This window comes from Haliotis cracherodii, unplaced genomic scaffold, assembly GCF_022045235.1.
Source record: "Haliotis cracherodii isolate W230 unplaced genomic scaffold, xgHalCrac1.p SCAF_30, whole genome shotgun sequence".
In the NCBI taxonomy this organism is placed as follows: Eukaryota; Metazoa; Mollusca; class Gastropoda; order Lepetellida; family Haliotidae; genus Haliotis; species Haliotis cracherodii.
The window spans coordinates 3,923,310-3,941,772 of NW_027266287.1; the positions used below are offsets into that span (position 1 = coordinate 3,923,310).

Below are 18,463 nucleotides of genomic sequence, written 5' to 3' on the forward strand. Positions count from 1 at the left end.
CATCATCATCATCATCGACCAGTGAAGATCCGGGGTAGAATAAGTCTTCAGTAACCCAGGCTTGCCGTAAAAGGCGACTATGCTTGTCGAAAGAGGCGTGCATGTCACCGTATCCCAATAGCGTGGATCGATGCTCATGATGTCAGTCACTGGCTTTTCTGATCCAGACTCGATTATTTACAGACCGCCGTCATATAGCTGGAATATTGCAGAGTGCGGCGTTAAACAAAAAACAAACAAACAAACAAACAACACCATCATCATCGCCATCATTATTCCAGCGATATCACAAACACCTGTGAAGATTCAAACCTGGGTCCCGCAAACGAGTGGTTGACAGCATGAGCAGCGACCATGCCGCCGAGGTACGATGACACACAAACACAGACAGATACCTCATTACAACCAACCCGTCCTCCTTTCGCCAGCATGTTCCGCATCACGCGAAGTCAAGGACTCTGCTCCGGAATCTACTAGAAGAGTAGTTTCAGTTGAATCTGGGTCAGTTCAGGCTAGTTCAAACACATGTCTTGTTTCTCTTGACCCAACCAGCCCCATTATTGCCCCAAGATATTTTTAAGTTCATGTTAAAAGAAATATTTTTTTCGCAGCGGATTTCACGCTATGCTGTTAATATTGTGTCAGAATCACAGGGCAACCAAGCCGACCTGTCTCGTCATACTTCAAGCCCCACAGTCTGTCATTAAAGGCAATGTTTTATAATAGAATAAACGTTACTAGATTTGTGATCTAAAGAATTACCTCCCAGCCCAGTAAGTTTTGAAAAAGTTATGAGAAACAAACTTGGTTTCAAATGGCCTTGTAAGTATGGGCCTGTGGTTGCTACGCAAGTTTTGTTAAAATTGCGCCTATACCCGTCTCGTGCCCAGGTGCAGCCTTAACCGTAGAGTCGCAGGGTACGAGGAAACTGGTGACGTTTCAGGTCATGTCGACAGGGATAGAGACAGGAGTTATGGCGATGACCAAATCTACTGTATCAGGGGGTCAGCTGTCCACTGTGACGACGAGGAGTGCGGATTCAGGTCAGTTGTGGATATCTGTTCGAGGGTTTCCGCCCAGCTCGCTCGTCAGTGGGGCCTCTGGCTCTGGCACGTAGCACATCGCCGTCTCGATATCTGCACTGGCAGTATGTCACACTGACATTTATAGGGTCAGCACCGTTATAAGCTCTGGGGTTAGGGCAACGGGGTGATAGGTGCCCGGGGGTCGAGGGAAATCAGTATTGATATGTGTGGTGGGAAATTGGTGCTCAGTTATGAGGGTGTGTGTGTGTGTGTGTGTGTGTGTGTGTGTGTGTGTGTGTGTGTGTGGTGGTGGTTGGTGGGGGGGGAGGTCAGGATCAGGATGTCGGGGATGAAGGAAGATGGGTGACCGAGAGGAATATACATTATCGGGGGGGGGGGGGGGGGGGGGGGGGGTCAGGATGTCGGGGACGAGGGAAAATAGGTGATCGGGAGTATATATTATCAGGGGTAGGGGAGGCAGGTTGTCGGGGATGATGGAAGATAGGTGTTTTGGGGGGTGGAAATACTCTTCAAAAAAAGAAACGCAATACAGATATTTTTGTCCATAAAAGCAAAATTAGCGGACCAAAAGGTGCAAAACGAAGAGGTGTTATAGTGTCAGGTTTCTCTTTCTTACCCATAATCAAATTTACTACAAATGCCTCTAGATCCCAACCCTAACCACCTTTGCAATCTCTGGAGGTTGTAACCCAAAACAAATGTATCCCTATGCAACAGTAAACATTCGACCTTTTCACGGTACATCGGACTGTGTAAAATATCTAGCTATAACCATTCAAATTTAAACACACCATGCAAAACATAAGAAACATGTTGTTGCATTTAATTCATCAACTTTAACAAATGCGACATTCAAAATTGACGAGTGGGAGAATTTCAGTTGAAGTGGGTCACACGTGTTCACGTAACGTTGAAGCAGATCTGTAAGCCAAAACGAACAGGATTTGGTGCATTCGTCACCACTCGCCCCTTTCCGTAACCTGCAAGAAGACTCGTCCCCCGATGAATGTTATGTGCGAAAATACCACAAACCAATCAGAATGCGCGTATGATTTCAAGTTCTTCGCCAAAGAATCCCACAGAAATGTTTTTTGACTTCACATATGTCTTGCATCTAAAATAAACAGTTAAATGTGTTCAATCATACTGTATAATTTCGCATGTCCCGACGTGCTTTAAATTGCATCTGAAATATATATAATATATGGGGAAATATCCATGAACCATTACGCAACGAGCAGGTAGCCATTAGGTATGCCCGGTTGCGCTAAGACGGAACTCGGTCGCAAAATGGCCATGAGATGGGCACGAATCACTTTTCGGCTTGTCCCGGTATAACACGAGTCACGAAATCATTTGGTGGTCAGCCTCGCTGACTTGGTTGATGTATGTCACCGTATCCCAGTTGCGTAAATCGATGCTCATGATTCGGTTATTTACAGACTGTCGTCATTTAGCTGACAGCAAATGCGCGGAGTGCGGCGTTAAACAACAAACAAACAAACTTCATATTAGACCCAAGGAGGAAGGCGATGAGCGTTGCATTCATTTTTCTAAATTATTCATTAAATATTGAAACATGTTGGGACTGATCGATACCCACTGATATACTAACAACATTTCACATTCCAGCCGACAACATACAGGTGCACTCCCCGGTTTGCCTGTCTGATGGCAAAAACTTTTACAACATCCAGGACTCGACTATCACGGTGCAGGAAAAGATCAGTGGTAATTTCAGAACTCTCTCATGCTTCACGCATCTCCTTGCATTCATGACAGTGGTGCTTGTGTATACGGCAATAATCCATGATCATATGTTTCAAAGGTGTCAGACCCGTGAAGATCCGGCCAAGAATAGGTCTTGAGCAACCCCTGCTTGTCGAAAGATGCGACTAACGGGATCGGGTGGTCAGGCTCGCTGACTTGGTTGATGCATGTCATCGTATCCCAATTGTGTGGATCGATCCTCATGGTGTCAATCACTGGATTGTCTGGTCCAGATTCGGGTTTATACAGACTACTGTCATACAGCTGGAATATTGCTGATTGCGGCGTTAAACAACAATAAAAAATGAAAGGTGTAACCTCATGTCGAGAACCATACGCAAATCCGGTCATTGGATGCATTTCCTTAATAGCGTTTGTTTCAAAGATGTAAAATCAGGTTTTTGGTCCTGTGTCTGTCAGTCTGCCGTATCAAAACATCAACCATCAGAAATTGTAACGTGATAGTCAAAACCTACATTATTTATGATCGAGAAACATAGCTTTAAGAGGTACAATAAACGTGCTTCATCACATGTTCAGGGTCACAGGTAGTTCACAATTCGCTATCAAGAGTTGCGTCCCTTAACCATGCCAGGATGTTCATTATGATTGGTTTGCCAGCACAGCAAAAGCCGCTACGCATTTCACACGACAGAACGCTGACAAGCCCTGTTTTTACTGTAATACTTTTGAGAGCCTCGTTAAACCCATTTCAGTCACTCACTCACACTAAAGTTACAAGATGCAAAGGTGCAATGCTACATTGGATTACTTGTACATGTTTCAGTTACGCCAAACTATCCACTGCAGAACATCATAGGTAAGTATGTTAAGTATATTTCACTACATCATTTATTGGAGATTTTACGGTCTACCCCGAGAGAGACACACAGAGAGGGGGAGAGAATGGTAATATTGAACGCGTCGTTAGACCCTGTTTCACATAATTTTTATGTCATTTGACCAGATATAAAAACAGCAACATACACTACTTCAGAATTTAGCCGAACAATGGATTTGTCCTTTTCAATTCGATTATGACAGACAGACATGTTTATTCAGTAAAAGGCCAATGGCCCAAAATACAGACATTTCAACATGACATTTACAGGGAACAGAATTTATCATTAATTATTTTGTGAGCATAATATAAGAATTTACAAACTAGAAATAATGTTTGCTCATTATAATTACAAAGAATATTTATTACATGAGAATTACTGTAATGAGTAGGCATTAACAAGATTAGCAAGGTATTTTTGTCTTAGGGCAGAATATAAATTACAATTAAAGAGTACATGAAATTCATCCTCAATGACATTAACTCCCTTACTACTACAATAGTTACAGAATCTGAGTGAACGGTCTGTTTAACTATATCTGCCAGTTTCTAAAGCTATTTAAAAATTTGAACATATGAATTTAGTAAAAACAATTCTTAAATGGGTAGGGAGTGGACATGACAAGTACCTTTCAACATTTAACATGTATTTAAAATGCTTATAAAGATCACATTTTGGAGAAGAGTTTACAGAAGCACGCCAGATCAATTCGATTATGTGAATAGTACAGTTGTGTTTGTGTTACAGTGTAAACATTTAAGATGTTCCCTGCTTTGAGTGCGGGACAGATGATGAATAAATAGTTGTCTGTGGGTCCCAAAAGTGAGCAGGCTTACTACTTAGTTAACAGGACAAATTCACAAACAGGGCGAATCTTGGATCCGAACCAAGACTCAGCTCAAACTGGCATGGCTGAGTAGATGCAGCGCCTAAAACTGTTAGACCCTCTCAAATAAACACGGCGAGCTGCACTACTTCTCATCAGCATACGTGTCGTAGGTTCTGCATGTGCTGAGACACGAAAGATCATAATCCGGGCGAAAGTGGGATTCAAACGAACGAAAAGCAGATCCATGTCAGGCATAGTGATGCCACTCTGAACCCTGTACCACAAGCCCATCACTACCAACTCACCTGCTGAATGAGATAGTCACTCCAAAACTGACGTACTTCTCTTCCGGCTTAAGGCTTTGATCACCTTTAAATATATTTTCAGATTCTACAGAAATGCTGATAAGACGAGAGGATTCTGACAAACACATATCAACCTATGCAGAAAGGTCAGCTTTGAGGCATTTGAAAAACACTGGATGTGTTTTTATCAAAGGAAGAAGCGGTACAGGGAAGTCTAGGGTTGCCCTCAGTCTTTTGTCACAGATTGAAAAAGAGACAGAAAGAAAACCTTTGCTATTATCTTTTCCCCAACAATGGAAAGACATCCCGGTGGGGAAGTCCAAAGAGAGATATGTTGTGCTAATTGACGATATATTTGGTTCCTCCAACCTGTTTCAATCCCAGGTAGATGATTGGAGTAAGGTGCTGAAAATCATGAATGCCGTAGTAGAGAGTGGCAACATCTTCCTTGTCTTAACCTCGAGGCCAGAGATCAGTGCCCAGTGTGAGAAGAAGATGAAGACTCACGAACTATTCAAACGAATCAAATGCGTCACTCTGGATGACGGCGAGTTCTCACTCAGGGTTTTTGAGAAACAGAAACTCCTGGAGAAATACTTTGGGAGGAAGATCAGGCTATCTAAAAAAGAGATGACAGAAATTGCAGAAATGAAAACATCTCTTGGTTTTCCCCAATGCTGTACATTCTTTGCATCTAACAAACTGCCTGCATCAAAGGCAGTCAGCTTCTTCCGCAACCCTCAAACCTGTCTGAAAGAAAGTCTTGACTGTTTGAAGGAATGTGAGCCATTGAGCTACTTTGTGTTATTACTGGTGATGAGTCAAAAAGGGTTTCTAGAGCACAAGCTCTTGAAATCGAGGAAAGACAGAAACTTCAGTGACCTTGTAGCAGAGTTGTCTACATTCTGTGATATTCCCGCTCCTCCGGGGTATGGCCAAATAGCAAGTAAAGCTGTTACTCTATCTGGCGTCTATCTCCTTAACACAAAGAATGGTTATGAGTTCCAGCACCAGTCGATATATGATGCAGTTTTTCTTGACCTGGCTGATGAGGATCCAGAAATGTGCATCAAAATTTGTCCTGCACAGATGCTCGTTGAGCTGGTGAGGACCCAAAGTGCTGAGACTGAAGAAGATGGTGTTGTGACTCGCTTGTCAGAAGAACACTACGAGATCCTTGCTGACAGAATTACAAACATCCTTCTGTCGGAAGATGGTAGTGAGATCCTCAATCACCCTTCATTACATGACAAAGAATTTCTACCATATCTGGAGACAAAATTGGAACAAGATGTTTGCGAAGCCATAGTTAAAAGAAAAACAACTTCCTCAAGCGTCACATACTACCCTGACATAACTAATATGCTTGAAGTTCATGTTGTGTTTTCTTATTCATTTCTTCTTTCACATATGGTGATGCAGCAAAGCACCTTGGCCAGGTACATTCTGTTGAAAACTGCAAATATCCCAGACACTGTTCTAAAAGAGGTAATGAGTTGTGCCAACTACCGAAGTCAAAACGACATCATTGACATACTGCTGGACAGAGGGGTTGTTCCTGATGAGACAAATGTAAGGGCACTTTCAGCCTCGCAGCGCGTTGATGGACCAACATCGACAAGATTGCTTGATTTGATATCAGCAGCATCAGAGGCTTTCCAAGATAGAAAAGATATGCTTTGCTTGGCATCTCTCAATGGCAATGTGGACTTGGTCAAGAGAATCATAGACACAGCTGGGGATGGAAGCCCCGACCTATGCTACCGATGTCTCAGGACTTTGTTCAGTGAAATGGGAAGCAACAAGGAATATCACAATCTTGAATGGACGGAGAAGAGACGTCAAGGACATAGGGAAATATTCCAGCTGCTGTTATCTCACATCCAAGAAAAGCAGAAAGTGTCTCAATTAGTGTCTTATTGTGCAGGACATATATCACCAGTAGCTCTGAAGATAGCACTTGACAAATACACATTGGATGATGTGAATATCAATTACTGGACGGATTGTCTACATTCAGCATGTTACAGAGGCGCTGGAGAGTGTGTCCGTGTCATCCTTGAACATATTACCATAACAGAAGGAATCTACGACAATATCGCAGACTGTATATGTTCATCTGCAGCATCAAATATAGACAGCTGTTTGAAGACTCAGCTACTATTGAATTTCCTTGACGACTTTTCGGAGAGCATAGGGAGTGTTTCATCACAGAGTCAAACACTCAATAAACAATTTCGATTTAGATATACCCCACTGGGTAGCGCATCAGAACACGGCAACATCGACACTGTGGAGATGTTAATTAAGAAGGGCGCTGATGTCAACAAAGAAGATGGTCAGGGATTTACTCCTCTTCACAGAGCTGTTGGGAGAGATGGTACTCTAGGTTGTGTAATAGCTCTTCTTGAAGCTGGAGCCCTTGTAAACAAACGTACACCAGATTCCAGACCACCGTTATTAGATGCTAGCCGGCTTGACATAGTTCAGAAGCTGGTAGATGCTAAATGTGACATACATGCAACAGATGCAATTGGCAGGTCAGCTGTGCACACAGCGGCCCTTTTCAACAACTTAGATGTCCTTAAATTTTTATGCAACAAAGGATGCAATGTTGATCAGCCAGATGAGAGTGGAGTCACAGCATTTCACGTTGCAGCAGAAAATGGGGACGCGGACATTCTAAAATATCTGCATAAAATAAATGCAAAAGCAACAGTTGACTTGGATGGATGGTCAGTGCTTCACTACGCATGCTGTTCTGAAAATGGAATGGAAAAGGTGCAGTTTTTAGTTGACACAATGAAGGTCCCTATTGATACAAAAGACAGTGATGGTAGAACAGCACTGTATCCAGCAGTACAGAGAGGTGATGTGGAAGTGGTGGAGTTCCTTGTAGAAAGGGGCCTGAGTTTAAGGGACAGGGACAATGATGGGAACACCTATCTTCATGAAGTATTCCTAAGGTACAACGACCACGATAAGGTTGTGAAGTTCTTGTTCAAGGCCAACGTGGATGCAGACCTTTGTAACCATCAGGGACGCACCGCCCTGCATCTTGCATTAGATTCAGGATTGTGGCCCCTATTCGAGGACCATATGATGACTTTGATTGATAGTACTTCCAAAATCAATCAGAGAGATTTCGAAGGGAAGACACCACTCCATCTGGCAGCATACTCTGGCAATACAAAGCTTCTGAAGCGACTCCTGGACAAGGGAGCTGACAAGGCTATAAAGGATTCAGAAGGTTGTAAAGCCATTGAGTTGGTGCCTGAAGATGGAGATGGCGATTTGAAGAGTCTTTTGTCTACATCTGAGTTACCGACGCGTCAAATTGTATATATCAGACCGGGTGTCTCTCCAGAAGACTAAGTTATTTTGAACTGAGTGGTTGAAGCGGTCGCTAATCATGCCCAAAACACTGTATTGGATTCACAACATGTCACAATGGGCGATCTTTTTCAATTTATCTTCCCTTCACTAACCCGCTAGGTGCGCCGACCCTGACGGTCCAACTTTATGCTGACAACGCATGTGGTATGCGCGATACGAGCGTGCGTTACAATGACACCTGTAGACAGTTAACCAGTATAACCTTTACCTCTGTCAGCAACGGTCACGCTGGTGTATGGCCAGTATATCATTTCTCCGAAACAATGATCTATCTATTGTCATGTCCGGAAGTAGAAGTTCCGTGATTCTGTGATACATGAGGGATGATCAGCTGATCGTTCATTCCAGCTTGCTTTGTTGACGTTTTGCAATCAGTACTGAAAGTGATGCCCTTGATGTTTGAATATCACACTTTTAAAAATGAAGTAGATTTTCATTGTATATACGTTCTGTTTGTCTGTGTTGTAGTATCGCCAAGCAGGCGGCATCATATGCATGCATTTCAGTACAGCGGTTAGACAAAGGGGTGCGCGAAATGTGAAGGTCTTATGCAACGTACCATTGCCAGTAGCCGTTATGTTGAATTTTGACAGCAACACATGTAAGTGTTTATCAGGTATATATATAACTGGGCAAAAGAATTGTAAAAGAAACAGGCACTGACAAATTATGTCATCGACTAGATATTATAATTCAATGTTCAATATGAAAGAAATGGAAATCACTGAAATATTTAATATGTTTTCATGTTAAAAGGGTGAGTTGGTGTATGTTGTATAAAAAAAGATTTTGTGGATAAATGGTGGCTGTTTTTGCAAATTAGTACAATTATTATATTCCAATATGATCAATAAAAGATATATGTTATTGTGGCCTTTTTTAATTTGAAAAAAATAATTTTTCAGACACAGAAGACACTTTATTATTATCTAGTTTAAATACAGTCAAGGGTCCAACAACAATTATTCATCTTATAAATTAGAACAAAATATTCATACAAATTTCCAATCTCCATAATGATGATTGTATTAACATTGCAGTGTCTACATCCAGTTTGCTTTGACAAATGATTGTAAAACAGATAGAGTTCATTCTTAATCTCATTAGGATTGTCATTATTTTATTTGACATCTTGGGACGCAACTCTGCACAGCGAATCGCGGCGCCTTTGGTTGATGCATGTCATCGATCCCATTTGCGTGGATCAGTGATCATGTTGTCAATCACTGGATTATCACGGGCTTCACACACTGTACCCGGGAACACCAGAACCTGGCTTCACACATTGTACCCGGGAACACCAGAACCTAGCTTCACACATTGTACCCGGGAACACCAGAACCTGGCTTCAAACACTGTACCCGGGAACACCAGAACCTGGCTTCAAACATTGTACCCGGGAACATCAGAACCTGGCTTCACACATTGTACCCGGGAACACCAGAACCTGGCTTCACACACTGTACCCGGGAACACCAGAACTTGGCTTCACACATTGATTGTACCCGCAAACACAAGAACTTCACACAGTGGTGTTTGACAATGAGCGTGAGGTGTTAGTAGTCATCAAAGCGGACGTAAAATAGAAAGCCTATCCTTTGAACAAATCTTCTTCTATACTGCGGAAGGAAGGCAGCGTTGTACCTGGGAACTCCAGAACTTGACGTTACACATTGTACCCGGGAACACCAGAACTTGGCTTCACACATTGTACCCGGGAACACCAGAACTTGGCTTTATACACTGTACCCGGGAACACCAGAACCTGGCTTCACACACTGTACCCGGGAACACCAGAACTTGGCTTTATACATTGTACGTGGGAACACCAAAACCTGTCTTCACACACTGTACCCGGGAACACCAGAACTTGGCTTTATACATTGTACCCGGGAACACCAGATCTTACCTTTACACATTGTACCCGGGAATACCAGAACTTGGCTTAACACACTGTACCCGGGAACACCAGAACTTGGCTTCACACATTGTACCCGGGAACACCAGAACTTGGCTTTACACACTGTACCCGGGAACACCAGAACTTGGCTTCACACACTGTACCCGGGAACACCAGATCTTACCTTTACACATTGTACCCGGGAATACCAGAACTTGGCTTTATACATTGTACCCGGGAACACCAGATCTTACCTTTACACATTGTACCCAGGAATACCAGAACTTGGCTTAACACACTGTACCCGGGAACACCAGAACTTGGCTTCACACATTGTACCCGGGAACACCAGAACTTGGCTTTACACACTGTACCCGGGAACACCAGAACTTGGCTTCACACATTGTACCCAGGAACACCAGAACTTGGCTTTACACACTGTACCCGGGAACACCAGAACTTGGCTTTACACACTGTACCCGGGAACACCAGAACTTGGCTTTACACACTGTACCCGGGAACACCAGAACCTGGCTTCACACATTGTACCTGGGAACACCAGAACTTGGCTTTATACATTGTACCCGGGAACACCAGAACTTGGCTTTACACACTGTACCCGGGAACACCAGAACTTGGCTTCACACACTGTACCCGGGAACACCAGAACTTGGCTTCACACATTGTACCCGGGAACACCAGAACTTGGCTTTACACACTGTACCCGGGAACACCAGAACTTGGCTTCACACACTGTACCCGGGAACACCAGATCTTACCTTTACACATTGTACCCGGGAATACCAGAACTTGGCTTTATACATTGTACCCGGGAACACCAGATCTTACCTTTACACATTGTACCCGGGAATACCAGAACTTGGCTTAACACACTGTACCCGGGAACACCAGAACTTGGCTTCACACATTGTACCCGGGAACACCAGAACTTGGCTTTACACACTGTACCCGGGAACACCAGAACTTGGCTTTACACATTGTACCCGGGAACACCAGAACTTGGCTTTACACATTGTACCCGGGAACACCAGAACTTGGCTTTACAGACTGTACCCGGGAACACCAGAACCTGGCTTCACACATTGTACCCGGGAACACCAGAACTTGGCTTCACACATTGTACCCGGGAATACCAGAACCTGGCTTCACACACTGTGCCCAGGAACACCCAGAACCTGGCTTCACACATTGTACCCGGGAACACCAGAACTTGGCTTCACACATTGTACCCGGGAATACCAGAACCTGGCTTCACACACTGTACCCGGGAACACCAGAACTTGGCTTCACACATTTATTGTACCCGCAAACACAAGAACTTCACACAGTGGTGTTTGACAATGAGGTTGAGTTGTTAGTAGTCATCAAAGCGGACGTAAAATGTAGAGTCTATCCTCTGAACAAATCTTCTTCTATACTGCGGAGGGAAGGCAGCGTTGTACCTGGAACTTCAGAACTTGGCTTCACACATTGTACCCGGGAACACCAGAACTTGGCTTCACACATTGTACCCGGGAAAACCAGAACTTGGCTTTATACATTGATTGTACCCGGGAACACCAGCACTTGGCTTTACACATTGTACCCGGGAACACAAGAACTTTACACAGTGGTGTTTGATAATGAGGGTGAGTTGTTAGTAGTCATCAAAGCGGACGTAAAATATAGAGCCTATCCTCAGAACAAATCTTCTATACTGCGGAGGGAAGGCAGCGTTTATTTGTTGTTTAACACAGCGCTCAGTGTAAACCGCGACATGTACATGTCTGGGACATAAAAAACAGTGATTAATAGTATGAGCACCGTTCCACGCCCTTGTTGTACCGCGAAGCGCAATCAGCCGAGGTCGACCTCCACAATCCCTTGGAATGAATATAAACCACGACCATATTCTTTATCTATCAATCCCCACCGTCCCAGCAGAAGTAACAGTAGTGGTAGTAGAAGTAGTAGCAGAAGTAGTTGCAGTTGCAGCAGCAGCACTAGTAGTAGTATTAGAAGCAGGAGCAGCAGTAGTAGTAGCAGTAGTCGTAGTTGTGGTCGTAGCCGTGGTAGTTGCAGTAGCAGCAGCAGTAACAGTAGTTGTAGCAGCAGTAGTAGTAGTAGCAATAGTAGCAGTAGTGGTAGTGGCAGTTATAGTAGTAGCAGCAGTAGTAGTAGTAGCACCTATCTTAGCAGTAGTGGTAATAGCAGCAGCAATAGTAGTAGTAGTAGCAGTAGTAGTAGTAGTAGTAGTAGTAGCAGCAGCAGAAGTACTAGCAGTAGTAGTTGATGTAGTTGTAGAAGCAGCAGTAGTAGTAGTTGTGGCAGTAGTAGTAGCAGTAGTAGTAGTAGTAGTCGTAGCAGCAGCAGTAGTACTAGCAGCAGTAGTCGTAGCAGCAGCAGTAGTAGTAGCAGTAGTCGTAGAAGCGATAGTAGCCGTGTTAGTTACAGAAGCAGCAAGAGTAGTAGTAACAGTAATAGTTGAAGAAGCAGCAGTAGTAATAGCAGGAGTAGCAGTAGCAGTAGTAGTAGGAGTAGTAGCAGTAGTAGTTGCAGTAGCAGAAGTAGTAGTACTAGTAGTAATAGAAGTAGTAGGAGTAGCAGTAGAAGCAGCAGCAGTAGTGGTAGTAGCGGTAGAAGTAGTAGCAGTTTCAGTAGTAACAATAGTAGTATTAATAGTAGTAGCACAAGTAGAAGCATCAGTAGTCGTAGCAGTAGTAGCAGTAGAAGTTGCAGTAGCAACTGCAGCAGTAGTAGTAGTAGCAGTAATAGTAGTAGTAGTAGTAGTACCATTACTAGTAGTAGTAGTAGTAATAGAAATAGTAGCTTCTGTTGCAGCAGCCGTAGTAGTACCAGTAGTAGTAGTAGCAGTAGCAGTAGTAGCAGCAGCAGTAGTAGTAGTAGCAGTTACATTAGCAGTAGTAGTAGTAGTAGTAGTAGTAGTAGTAGTAGCAGAAGTAGTAGTAACAATAGTACTTGTTGTAGTAGTAGTAGTAGCAGTAGTAGTAGTAGCAATAGTAGTAGCATCAGTTGTAGTAGCAGGAGTAGCAGTAGTAGCAGTAGCAGAGGTAGCAGTAGTAGTAGTAGCAGCAGCAGCAGCAGCAGCAGCAGTAGTAGTAGTAGTAGTAGTAGTAGTAGTAGTAGTAGTAGTAGTAGCAGTAGTATCTGCTGCTTTAATAAACGTTTTACATATATCAACCTAATCATGTGTTTTGCTGTATGGACTATAATATCTGAAATCAAGCTGTGCTCATCTTGCGGTTTGCCTCCCGAGTAACTTGTGATAATACACGGCACACAGAAAGTATAAGCCCACGTGGCTAAAATGCAACGAACAAGAAATGGTCAATCGATGGTGTTGTATTTGAGACGGGTATGATAGTAGTCCAGTCAATCTACCACTAAAATGTTTATTACATATCAAAAGTATAGATGTGTGGAACTTAAAAAATGTGTTTCCATGGCAACAGCCTCTGAAAAAAGTGAGATATTAGGCCAAGGTCAAGGTAAAAGTCAAGGTCAAATATCAAAAGTTGGCCTTTAAGTATTTTAACAATAACATATCGCCGGTTTCCTAATATAATAACCGTAATCACAGTGTTTCTACGTGATAGACTATGAACACATGACTAATTACAAGTGAAATGGTAATATATGACTAGACAGGGTATGTCATAACATATTATATTCTTTCACTCGCATTCCAGAATGCATCTGGAAAGTTTTACCTAACATTTATCATCAAAAACTGTCTCCCATAGGAGATATCGCTTGGATGAGATCAAGCGATATCTACGCTGTAGATATCGTTGCAATGAAATTACATCACAATGCAAGCCTCGGAATTTTTCCACTTTTATCAACTTGTGTTGATATATTTGATATCAAAAGACACTCGGATGAGATTCTCTATATCTCAAGATATCTGAAAAACAATGTCTACATAAACACTACTAAATAAACACACACTAATAAAAAAACATTTCTGGAGATACTTCATGTTTTCATTTCATATCAATCGTAAAGGTCAATGTCAAGGTTAAATATGGAAACAGTAATGTAAAGACCATTTTAATACAAGCAAATAATCGTCAGAAAAAAACAAAGACATTCTTCATACAATTGTAATACATAAATTTAAATGTCAACATTCAAAAGAACACATATCGAAGAGAATCCCGTTTTAACAAAGTATAATATAATGATTCATTGGTCTCTTTAATCAGGACAATTGTCTGTACAAAACTTTGTCTCTGTCTTGCTCCCTAAGAGATAAATATTCTCGAGGAACTTTATCAAGGACTATATACAAAAGGCAACAATGGGCAGCATACACTGGCGGTATTAATGAGTTACAAGTTTCTCTTAAAATAAACAACACTTCACACGTGAAACTGAAAACATTAACCAATCAGATGACGAAAACAACCTTTGACTTCATCCCTAAGGTGGTCATCGACCAAAGCTGATGTGTTTCAGCAGCAAACGTCCCTATATTCAACACTCAAGTCCGTGTTTTCTGCATGTACATCCTCTGTTGTCACAATCTGTTTTACAGTTACATCTGATCACTCTTAGAAGAGGGGGGCACGGGTGGCCCAGTCGTCTAGGGCGCCGCGATTCGTTGTTCACAGTTGCGTTCCTTGGGCACGCCAGAAACCTATGATTGTGGGTTCGAATCCCGGTTCACCCCGATTATGTTTCTAGGTTTGTCAGCATCATACCCGTGCTCGTGGGTTTCACCGAAGTGGTAAACGTCTGAGACCTGCATCACTTCGGGCTTTCCTCCCACATTAAGCTGACACGCCATGATATAACTGGAATGCTGTTAAAAGCGGCGTTAAACCCAACTCACTCACTCACTCACTCACTCACTCACTCTTAGAAGAGAGGCTGGAGCTGGTTGCAAGTAGGCGGCTGTAGTCTATCTTCTAGGATTGTCCCATCCCCAATCTTCTATACCTAGACTGAGATCGTCACGGTTTGCCATCCACTACTGTGCCTGTAGATACTTGGCTACTGCTGCTGTTGTGTGTTTTTGAACCTGAAGTCTGCAGTGTTTCGGCGCCTTGTAACCTTTAAGCGTCAGGTGCTGAGATCGTATAGTGTTGTCACTACCCTTAGTGTACAGTACATACACCTTGGGCACTCAAAAGAACCCTCGGTACGTGAGGTGGATGTAAAAACCCTAGAGCCCCAGTAGGCAGCTTGGGGTGTATACTCCCCAGGGAGTTGAGAATGCATACTAGTACCTGCGGTATGTAAATGTACAATATATTGAATAATCAGAAATGAAACACTGTGCTTGTTCACAGAGATGAAAATTACATTATGAACATTTAAGGACAGACAACCAAACCATACCTGTCAATCTCACTTTTACTTAACGGGTAACAGAAACAGCGGTGTTGACACACAGGTCATTTTTCAATGGGTTTATGTTATACTATAGTCTCTCTTCACTCAGGGGGGCACGGGTGGCCCAGTCGTCTAAGGCGCCGCGATTCGCTGTGCAGAGTTGCGTCCCTTGGGCACGCCAGAAACCTATGATTGTGGGGTTCGAATCCCGGTTCACCCCGATTATGTTTCTAGGTTTGTCAGCACCATACCCGTGCTCGTGGGTTTCACCGAAGTGGTAAACGTCTAAGACCTGCATCACTTCGGGCTTTCCTCCCACATTAAGCTGACACGCCGTGATATAACTGGAATACTGTTAAAAAGCGGCGTTAAACCCAACTCACTCACTCACTCACTCTCTTCACTCAGGACGTGGACCCCTGAAGCTCCAGAGTTAAAAAGGTCTTCAACAACCAATGCTTGCCGTAAAAAGCGACTAGGCTCATCGAAAGAGGCGACTAACGGGATCGGGTGGACAGGCTCGTTGACTTGGCTGATGCATGTAATCTGCGTGGATCGACAACTGCGTGGATCGATGCCGTCATATAGCTGGATTATTGCTGAGTGCGGCGTTAAACAACAAACCAACCAACCAAACAAAGGCCTGAGGGAACCATGATGACTTCATCACTAATACTGAGAAAGGTTTTCAGCAACTGGTACCAAGGGGTAAGATCGACTACCTTCCTCACCAGATCTATGACACTCTTACTATACCGATTCCCGAACCGCAAACCTCACCAGAGCTCAGAGAAAAGTCATCAAAAGAACTCCGAGATGACAAGTCCATCAAGATCGCCCCTGCTGACAAGGGCAAGGCCACAGTTATCACGGACACTGTCCACCTCTATGGTCGCGTCAACAACATTCTCCAAGACCCGCACCACCTACTCCAAGATTAAAGAGGGACTCAACTGCAAACTCAAATGACTCGCAAACAAATGAGGGGTTGCTGTATGCAATATAATACCATGCCGTTATCAACCTATCCACAACGTTGTATGCAGTACAATACCGTGCCGTTATCCACCGATCCCCAACGTCGTATGCAGTACAATACCATGAGTTTATCCACCGATCCTCAACGTTGTATGCAGTATAACACCATGAGTTTATCCACCGATCCTCAACGTTGTATGCAGTACAATACCATGAGGTTATCCACCGATCCACTAATGTTGTATGCAGTACAATACCATGAGGTTATCCACCGATCCTCAACGTTGTATGCAGTACAATACCATGAGGTTATCCACCGATCCACTAATGTTGTATACTGTACAATACTATGCCGTTATAAACCTATCCACAACGTTGTATGCAGTACTATATCATGCCCTTATCCACCGATCCCCAACGATCTATCCAGGACAATACAATGATGTTATTCATCGATACCAACGATCTATACAGTACAATACAATGATGTTATCCATCGATCCCAACGATCTATACAGTACAATACCACGATGTTATCCACCGATACCGATGTTTTTGTTGTGTTCTATCGAACTTGGATAATCCTCTCATCAAAGACTATTACATGTCTGTACATGGCCGACCGCCTCCGTGGTCTAGTGGTAGAGCGTCCGACGGAGAGCGGAAGGTCCGGGGTTCGATCCCCGACCGCGTCATACCAAAAGAGGTTAAAAGATGGTAATTGTTGTTAACCGTCTGGCGCTCGGCATTAAGGGGCTAAAACGAGGACTGGTCGGCTCGGAGTCGGTATACTGTGTCTGAGTGGCGTATTCATGTTAAACTGCGGCATGGTACCTCAGTGAGCTAGCACTATAAATCGGTATCAGTCCGGACTAGTACAAGCAGCCACACAAACACTCACACGTTAAACCCCATTTCACCTCACCTCACCTGCAAATGGGGTCTATAACGACGTATATGTCATTATTCTAGAAGAGGTATTTCTCGAGTGAGTATCACACACCTCATGACGTTGGTCGCGAAAATAACCTTTTAACCTTTTTTTCAGAAACTAGTGCTAAGATCAGATCGTGGCATTCGTTGCACGTGCAGAATTGACACGTGATGCATTACAAACGTTAGTATTAGTGAGTGAATGAGTTGGGTTTAACGCCGCTTTTAACATTATTCCAGTTATATCACGGCGGGTCAGCTTAATGTGTGTGTGGGGGGGGGGGGGGAAGCCCGAAGTAATGCAGGTCTCAGACGTTTACCACTTCGGTGAAACCCACGAGCACGGGTATGGTGCTGACAAACCTAGAAACATAATCGGGGTGAACCGGGATTCGAACCCACCATCATAGGTTTCTGGCGTGCCCAAGGAACGCAACTCTGCACAGCGAATCGCAGGGCCCTAGACGACTGGGCCACCCGTGCCCCCTCAACAGGAGTGATAAGAACAGACAAGAAAGGGTGTGTTCGTAATAGCAGGATTGTCTCCATAGCTGGAACCGCGTCGATGATATCACTGAAAACATGGTATCATTTGATATCACGACAGACCACGAGAACCCAGCAGGGGCGAACATCAAGTCATCATATGTTTCCAAGTCATATGAATTGATCAAAGAACCCACGTCAAATACGAATCAATGGTCGCGTCCGGAATTTCATTTCTGTACTTGCCTAATGCACAACGTCTGACTTTAACCGCATGGTGTTTACAGTACATCAATAATTCCCAACAGGGGAGATTTGAGCAATATTTTAACCTCGGAAATCATACATTTAGGGTCATACCTCGTCAAGCGAGCGAGGTGAAATCGACACGAGACGAGTACCGAGTTCAAAATACGGAAAAATTATTATCATCAGCGGCGGTCGAAATCGTTGAAGAGCATAATGTGATCAAAGCTTGTCATTTCGTGTCTTTAATTTTCCTACAGGGCAAATGTGCCTTCCGATCAATAGCAGATACCTGTTATTTCATATGAGAGAGAAAACGACATCACCGAGCGTGTAATTATAAATACTGGTTTGCTATTGACATTATGCTA

General features: G+C 43.4%; 1 protein-coding gene across 1 annotated transcript; it reads left to right on the plus strand.

Annotated features, from left to right (window-relative positions):
• The first annotated feature begins 901 nt into the window (after positions 1 to 901).
• Positions 902 to 9,008, plus strand: LOC139476899 (uncharacterized). The gene is made up of 4 exons (XM_071259455.1): positions 902 to 1,043; positions 2,679 to 2,777; positions 3,604 to 3,636; positions 4,875 to 9,008. Exons 1-4 carry the CDS (start codon positions 947 to 949, stop codon positions 8,165 to 8,167), a joined length of 3,522 nt encoding a protein of 1,173 aa, XP_071115556.1. The 5' UTR covers positions 902 to 946; the 3' UTR covers positions 8,168 to 9,008.
• Positions 9,009 to 18,463: the final 9,455 nt, after the last annotated feature.

Coding starts and splice junctions, on each gene's coding strand:
- LOC139476899 (XM_071259455.1), top strand. CDS start 947: ATGTCGACAGGGATAGAGACAGGAGTTATGGCGATGACCAAATCTACT. Junction 2,778..3,603: donor GGTGCAGGAAAAGATCAGTG/GTAATTTCAGAA, acceptor TACATGTTTCAG/TTACGCCAAACTATCCACTG. Junction 3,637..4,874: donor TCCACTGCAGAACATCATAG/GTAAGTATGTTA, acceptor ATATATTTTCAG/ATTCTACAGAAATGCTGATA.